Here is a 7,650-nt window from a genome sequence, read left to right on the forward strand (position 1 = left end):
TATAAAACTGACCAGAAGCATACTGGCCTATACTATAAGAAATCATTATAAAGATTTCTGAGAGAAAAAAATTAAAACTCACGTTTATATTCTTTTGGCCCAAAGCTATTTGAACAATGATAATTACTTCGTGAGTTTCACTGAGAATCTCCTAAGTGCTCAGCACTTTCATTTGGCAGATTTGAAAAAATTTATTTTTCTAAACTATTCTATTCTCTACTCAACTGTATAATGGTCAAATGAAGAATTCATTTCATAAAATAAGTAACTTTTCATGAAATTTCTGAAGTAGGTAAAATTCATCTTCCTTTTTCTGAAATTCTCTTATTTGATTATTAGTCTTTTTCTATCTACTGTTAATATCCCAGCAATCCTGTTCCCTCCACAGTATTTTCTTTTTTAATTTTATTTTTCATTGGTTTCAGATGTACAGCTTAGTGGTTAGAAAATCATAGACTTTACATAGTGTTCCCTTTGATATTTCCAGTACCCCAACTGGTACCATTCATAGTTATTGCAATATTATTGACTATATTTCCTGTGCTGTATTTACATCTCCATGACTATTTTATAACTATCGATTTGTGCTTCTTAGTCTCTTCACCTCTTTCACTCAGACCCCAAGCCCCTGCCTATCTAGCAATTCCCATTTTACTCACTGTGTTTATGAGTCTATTTCAATTTTGTTTTTTAATTTATAATTTTGTTCTTTAGATTCCACATATAAGTGAAATCATATAGTATTTGTCTTTCTCTGACTGACTTAAATAAATGAGCAAAATACTCTCCAGGTCCATCCAGGTTGCAAAAGATAAGGTTTTTTCCCCCCTTTTTTACAGCTGCGTAGTATTCCATTGTGAAAATGTACCACAGCTTTTTTATCCACCCATCTACTGGTGGGCACTTGGGCTACTTCCAAATCTTGCCTATTATAAATAATGCAGCAATGAACATAAGGGTGCATATATTCTTTCAAATCAGTTTTTCAGATTTCTTCAGTCATATGCCCAGAAGTGGAATTGCTGGGCAAAAATCAATTCCAATTTTAATCTTTTGAGGAAACTCCAAACTGATTTCCACAGTGACTACACAAATCTGTGTTCCCACCAACAATGCACAAGGGTTCCCTTTACTGCACATCCTTGCCAACATTTATTGTTTGTTGGTTTATTGATAGCCATCCTGACAGGTATGAGGAGATATTTCATTGTGGTTTTAATTTTCATTTGTCTAATGATTAATGATGTTGAGCATCTTTTCATATGTCTAATGGCCATGTATATGTCCTCTTTGGAAAAGTGTCTATTCAGGTCTTTTGCCCATTTTTTAATTGGATTTCTTGTTTTAGTATTTTATTTTATAAGTTCTTTATAAATTTTGGAGATTAACCTCTTATCAGGTGTATCATTGGTGAATATATTCTCCCACTCAGAGGGCTTTCCTTTCATCTTGTTGATGGTTTTCTTTGCTGTGCAAAATCTTTTTAGTTTGATGTAGTCCCATTTATTTATTTTTTTTCTTTTGTTTCCCTTGCCCAAGGATATATATCAGAAGAAAATATTGCTAAGGGAAATGTCAGACATTTTCCTGCCTGTTATTTCTTCTAGGAATTTTATGATTTTGAATCTTACATATAAGTCTTTAATCCATTTTGAGTTTATTTTTGTATATGGTGTAGGTTGGTGGTACAGTTTCAATTTTTTTTTGCTAATATCTGTCCAATTTTCCCAGCACTATTTATTGAATAGACTGTCTTTACCCCATTGTATGTTCTTTCCTTATTTGTGAAATATTAATTGACCAGATAGACATGGGTTTATTTCTGGACTCTCTACTCTGTTCCATTAATCTATATGTCTGTTTTTAATACCATGCTGTTTTGATTACTATGGCCTTGTAGTATAGTTTGATATCGGGTAACATAATTCTGCCAACTTTGTTCTTTCTCAAAATGGTTATGACTATTAATTTGTGTGTGTGTGTTGTTTCATATAAATTTTTGGATTATTTCTTCTAGTTCTTCTGCAAATAAGCCATTGGTATTTTGACGGGCATTGAGTTGAATATATAGGTTGCTTTGAGTCATATGTACATTTTAATGATGTTAATTTTTCCCATCTATGAACACAATATATGCTTTCATTTATTTGCATCTTCTCCAGTTTCTTTCTTCAGTGTCTTATAATTTTCCAAGAACAACTATTTTACCTCCTTGGTTAAATTTATTCCTGGATATTGTATTTTTTTGTTTCACTTGTAAATGGGATTTTTTTCTTAGTTTCCATTTCTGATAGTTCATTTTTGGCATATAAAAATGTAACTGATTAATGAATATTAATTTTCTATTCTCCTACTTAACTGAATTCATGTTTCTATTCTAGTAATTTTTTCATGGCATCTTGAGGGTTCTCTATATCCAGTACTTAGTCATAGTACTTCTCAAATAATGAGAGTTTTACTTCTTCCTTTCCTTTTTGGATGCTTTTAATTTTTTTCCTTTTATCTAATTGCTGTGTCTAGGATTTCCAGTGCCATGTTAAATAATAGTGATAAAAGCAGACAGTCACATACAAGGGAGTGCCCATAAGACTTCGGAATTGGCAAGAATTTTTTAAAATAATGAAAAGCAAGAATCTTCAACCAAGACTACTCTACCCAGCAAAGTTATCATTTAAAATTGAAGGTGAAATAAAGAGCTTCATAGACAAGAAAGAAAACTAAAGCAATTCATTACCACCAAACCAGTATTATAATAAATTTTAGTGTCTTTTTTAAGAAGAAACAGGGAAAAAATACAAGCATAGTTATAAGATATAAAATGGCAATAAATGCTTAACTACCAATAGTCTCACCTAAAATATAAGTGAATTAAATGGTCCAATCAAAAAGCATAGAGTAGCTGAGTGGAAAAGAAAATAAGACTTATATATATGCTGTCTGCAGGAGAACCACCTCAGCATGAAGGATACACATATACTGAAAGTAAAGGGGTAGAAAAAGATATGTCAGGCAAATGGAAACAAACAAACAGAAGCTAGGGTAGCAATACTTATATCAGACAAAATAGACTTTAAAGCAAAGGCTATCATAGAGATAAAGCAGGGCATTACATAATGATAAAGGGATCAATCAAACAAGAGGATATAGCCCTTGTAAACAATTATGCACCCAACATAGGAGCACCTAAATATGTGAAGCAAATCTTCCTGGATATAAAGGGAGAGATTAACAATAATACATTCACACTAGGGAATTTTAACACCACATTGACAGCAGTGGATAGATCTTCCAGACAAAAAATCAATAAGGAAACAGCAGCCTTAAATGACACATGAGATCAGGTGGATTTAATTGATATTTTCACAGCATTTTACCACAAAACAGAAGAATACACATTCTTTGCAAGTGCACATAGAACGTTTTCTAGGATAGACCACATGTTAGGACACAAATACGTGGGATTTATTCCTCGAATGCAAGGTTAGCACAATATTTATAAATCAGTTAACGTGATACACCACATAAACAAAATGAAAGGTAAAAATCACATGATTATATGAATAGATGCAGAAAAAGTATTTGATTTAACCCGTTTATGATAAAAACTCTCAACAAAGTGGGAATAGAGGGAACATACCTCATCATAATAAAGGCCATGTATGACAAACCCACAGCAAACATTATAGTCAGTGGGGGAAATACTAAAAAACATTTCCCTTAAGATCAGGAACAAGGCAGCGATGTCCACCTCCCAACCCTCTTACATGACAAGGAACCAGGCTCTCTCTAGCAGACTGCTTTCCCCAATGCTCCCCTCCACATACAGAGGTTGGTTTTTTGTGTTTTATTGTTTTTGTGAAACACCGATAAACCTATTTCTTCAAATATGTAAATAATTTATATCACTTAATGGTTTATTAAGGAAATGTAGTGGATCAAATGAAAAGAAAAAAATGTAAGCTAAATCTGTATTTCTAACTGGGTAAAGTTTCATATTTTAAATCCAGTTGGGAAGGAACGGTCCTAATATTTATTCAGTCAGTGCACAGTGCGCATCTGACACTGTGAAAGGAGTTTTCATGTACATCATCTTTTTGTGCCTGTACAGCAACCTCCTGGTTACATGCTATGTTTTCTTATTTGCAGGTAGAGAACTGTGTTTGAGGAGGGTTAAGCAATTTTTACCAGATGTTGCAAAGTCAGTAAGTAGCAGAACTGGGATTCACATCCAGGCCTGTCTGACTGCAAAATCCACACTTTTCTTCTCAGTCACCTTCTGTCCTGTTTCGAAACCAGTATTTCGGAAAGAGCTGCAAGCCCGAGGCTGGCCTTGTTTAAAGCTTTAGAGAAGCACACTTTTAACTTTCATTATTTGCCAAGTAACACTGTTTAAATTTTAAAACATCGCTCACAGTTTGAATCATACTTCCCCATTCAAATCTGGGTCTCATGTAAATGAAAAGAAAGGAAAGCAGAGTTTACAACACAGGGTGATTTCTTTAAGCACCACTTAAAATCCAGACCTATTTTTTTTTCCTGCTCACTTAATGTAACTTTCACAAAATATAAACCCCGGTGAAAATAATACAGATTTATTTCCCTCTTTTGAAAGCCTCTCTTCTGAAAGACAAAATGAAAGCTTTATTAGTTTTCTTTTACTTTGAGGAGATTTGGGCTATTTTGGTTTGTAGTTTTAACTTTACAGCTTCTGCAGCAGCAGAAGTTGGATTAGCTAGAGTTTGGAACTAGGTAAACCAACCAACCCAACTGGATCCACTACCCTCCCATAATTTACTGCTTCAGAATATCTTTTTCTTGAGCTTGAACCTGTGGGAAGTCTGCAGGAGACTCTCAGGCTGCCCTGCGCCCCTCGCTGGCCCAGGGCGTTAGGGCGACTCGCAGGGCCAGCGTGGTGATAAGTGGTGATGAACCAGGTTATGACCTAGATTTATTTTGTATACCTACTCATTACGCTGAGGATTTGGAAAAGGTGTTTATGCCTCATTATGGAAGGACAGAACGCCTTGCTGGAGATGTGCTGAAGGAGATGGGAGGCCAGCCCATTGCAGCCCTGCGAGCTCGGGGGGGGGGGGGGGGGGGAGGGCTATAAATTCTTTGTCACCTGCTGGATTGCATCCAAGTGCTGAACAGGTATAGTGATAGATCCATTCCTATGACTGTAGATTTTATCAGACTGAAGAGCTACTGTAATGACCAATCAACAGGGGACATCAAAGTAATTGGTGGAGATGATCTCTCAACTTTAACTGGAAAGAATGTCTTGATTGTGGAAGTTACTGGCAAAACAATGCAAACCTTGCTTTCCTGGGTCAAGCAGCATAATCCGAAGATGGTCAAGGTCGCAAGCTTGCTGGTAAAAATTAGGACCCCTCAAAGTGCTGGATATAGAACAGACTTTGCTGGATTTGAAATTCCAGACAAGATCAGACTGACAGATGTCAGAGGGATGGAGGAGGGCAGGTGGGTGGAGGGGGAGAGAGTAACCAAAGAATTTATATGCATATATGCACAACCCAAGGGCACGGACAATGGTGGGGAAAGGGACTGGGGAGGGGGGTGGGATGGGGTGGAATGGGTCACTGGAGAGAAAAAGGAACATTAGTAATATTTTAAACAAAAATTAAATTAAAAAAAAAAGAAAGAAATTCCAGGCAAGTTTGTTGTAGGATATGCCCTTGACTATAATGAATACTTCAGGGATTTGAGCCATATTTGTGTGATTAGTGACACTGGAAAAGCAAAATTCCAAGCCTAAGATGAGAGTTCAAGTTGAGTTTGGAAACATCTGGAGTTCTATTGAAATCATCAGTAAAGTTACCAAATGTTCTAGTTCTGTAGCCAGCTCCTTAGTAGAGCTTATTGCATCTATCTTCTAAGAATTTTATCTGTTTTGTATTTTTAAAATGTCAGTTGCTGCGTTCCTGAACTCTTTATTTATACTATGAGCCTAAAGACTATCAGTTCCCTTTGGGTGGATTGTTATTTGACTTGTGAATGAGAAAATCTCTTAAACCATACCACTATTGAATGAAAATATTGAAATTGTATCTGTAAGAAACATTTAAAGAGAAGATATACTAGTTTTTAATTAGTATTTTAAGTTTTATATATTCAGGAAGGTACAGAAGCAATGGAATGTTGTTAATTATACTGCTGTATGTTTAGAAAAGTAAAAAGCAGTCAGGTTTTGTATCAATGACAGCATCTAAGAGATATTGTTATATCAGATAAACCATATGTCCCAGAATTATATAAGTAGTGTTTCAGTATTACTAACTGTATTTTCCCTCTTGTTCAGATTATTTTAGGTGAATCTTCATCAACACTTTATTTTAAATACAAATCAATAAATTCCAGATTAACATTAAAAAAAAAAAGGAAGAAAATTTAGCAGTGAGTTTGAGAGCATACATTAAAATACAAGAGCTTCCCAATTTTTTGTACCAAGATAGTACTAATTAATATCACACCAGGAACAGAACAATCTCACATATGAATAGAGAAGCAAAATCCTAAGTGAAATGTCAGCAAGCAGTGTGGCATTAAAAATAACAATATATCCTGACCAAATAGAACTTTCTCCTTGAATGTGAAGATAGGTTAAAGTTTAACATTTTATTCATACGTTTTCATATTGACAAGTGTTCACATTACTGAGTTCAAAATCATCTCAGTAGGTACTAAGCAATTTAGAAAACAAGTGCAAATACATTTGGAAAAAAAATGCTTTAACTTAGTAACAACAGGATAAAAAAGCATATACATTCTCATTGTTATTTAAATTCTTCACTTCAATACAATCCTAAAGAATACCTAGAATTATAAACTTTTAACAGTTAATAAAAAAATTGAGAACATTTTAAATTATTGCAGAAAGAGTTGTTCTTTCAGATATGAAGGTATATTATAAATTTGCAGTGTATAAAATACTGTGACTCTGTTGACAACACAAGCATTTCAATGTGATAGAATAGAGAATACCAAAATAGAGTATTTTTAAGACTTCAGTATTTTGAATTAGTAGTTATTTGGTATATTATTTTGTGATGAATATTGGGGGCAAAAGTCCAAAAGTTGAACTGTTATAAATCTCCAGATGCAATTAACTAGTTAAATATAAAAATAAATCCATGAAACTATTAGAGGAAAATTTAGTTGGTTAATTCTACAGTATTGTGGAAGAAAATGTTTTCTAAAAATCTCTAGAAACCTGTAAATTATCAAAGAAACCATTGCTAAAATAAATTATACTGAGTAAACATCTCTAATGAGCAATTTGAGCCCAAAAGATGTCCATAATATATTTTAGATAAAAAAAGTCATTTAACAGAGCAGTGTGTATATTAATAGTATTTCACTTGTGTATGTGGATGTGTCTCAATGTGGGTAAATCTGTGTGGCTACACATGTCTATAGAAAAACTGACTGGAAGGCTATTCAACACAATGTTAGTAATCATTATCTTGGGGCAGTGAAATCATGGGTAGTTTTTGATTTCCTTTTTATATAGTCTGAGTCTTATACAATGATTACATATGTATTTATTTAAGAAAAATACATCTATAATTTCCAGTCTTGATTGACTTACTAATGAAAACAAGGGTAAAATCTATTTATTTTAACACATTA

General features: G+C 33.9%; 1 protein-coding gene across 1 annotated transcript in view; it reads left to right on the forward strand.

The window, feature by feature from the left end:
* LOC107536689 (hypoxanthine-guanine phosphoribosyltransferase-like) overlaps positions 1–5,776 on the forward strand; it is a 101,596-nt gene extending 95,820 nt beyond the window's left edge. The window contains 2 exon segments of the mRNA XM_087817799.1: positions 4,838–5,458; positions 5,678–5,776. Of these exon segments, the coding sequence (XP_087673925.1) occupies positions 4,838–5,458; positions 5,678–5,776 (720 nt within the window).
* Positions 5,777–7,650: the final 1,874 nt, after the last annotated feature.

Source organism: Miniopterus natalensis, chromosome 6, assembly GCF_054644295.1.
Source record: "Miniopterus natalensis isolate mMinNat1 chromosome 6, mMinNat1.hap1, whole genome shotgun sequence".
Lineage (NCBI taxonomy): Eukaryota > Metazoa > Chordata > Mammalia > Chiroptera > Miniopteridae > Miniopterus > Miniopterus natalensis.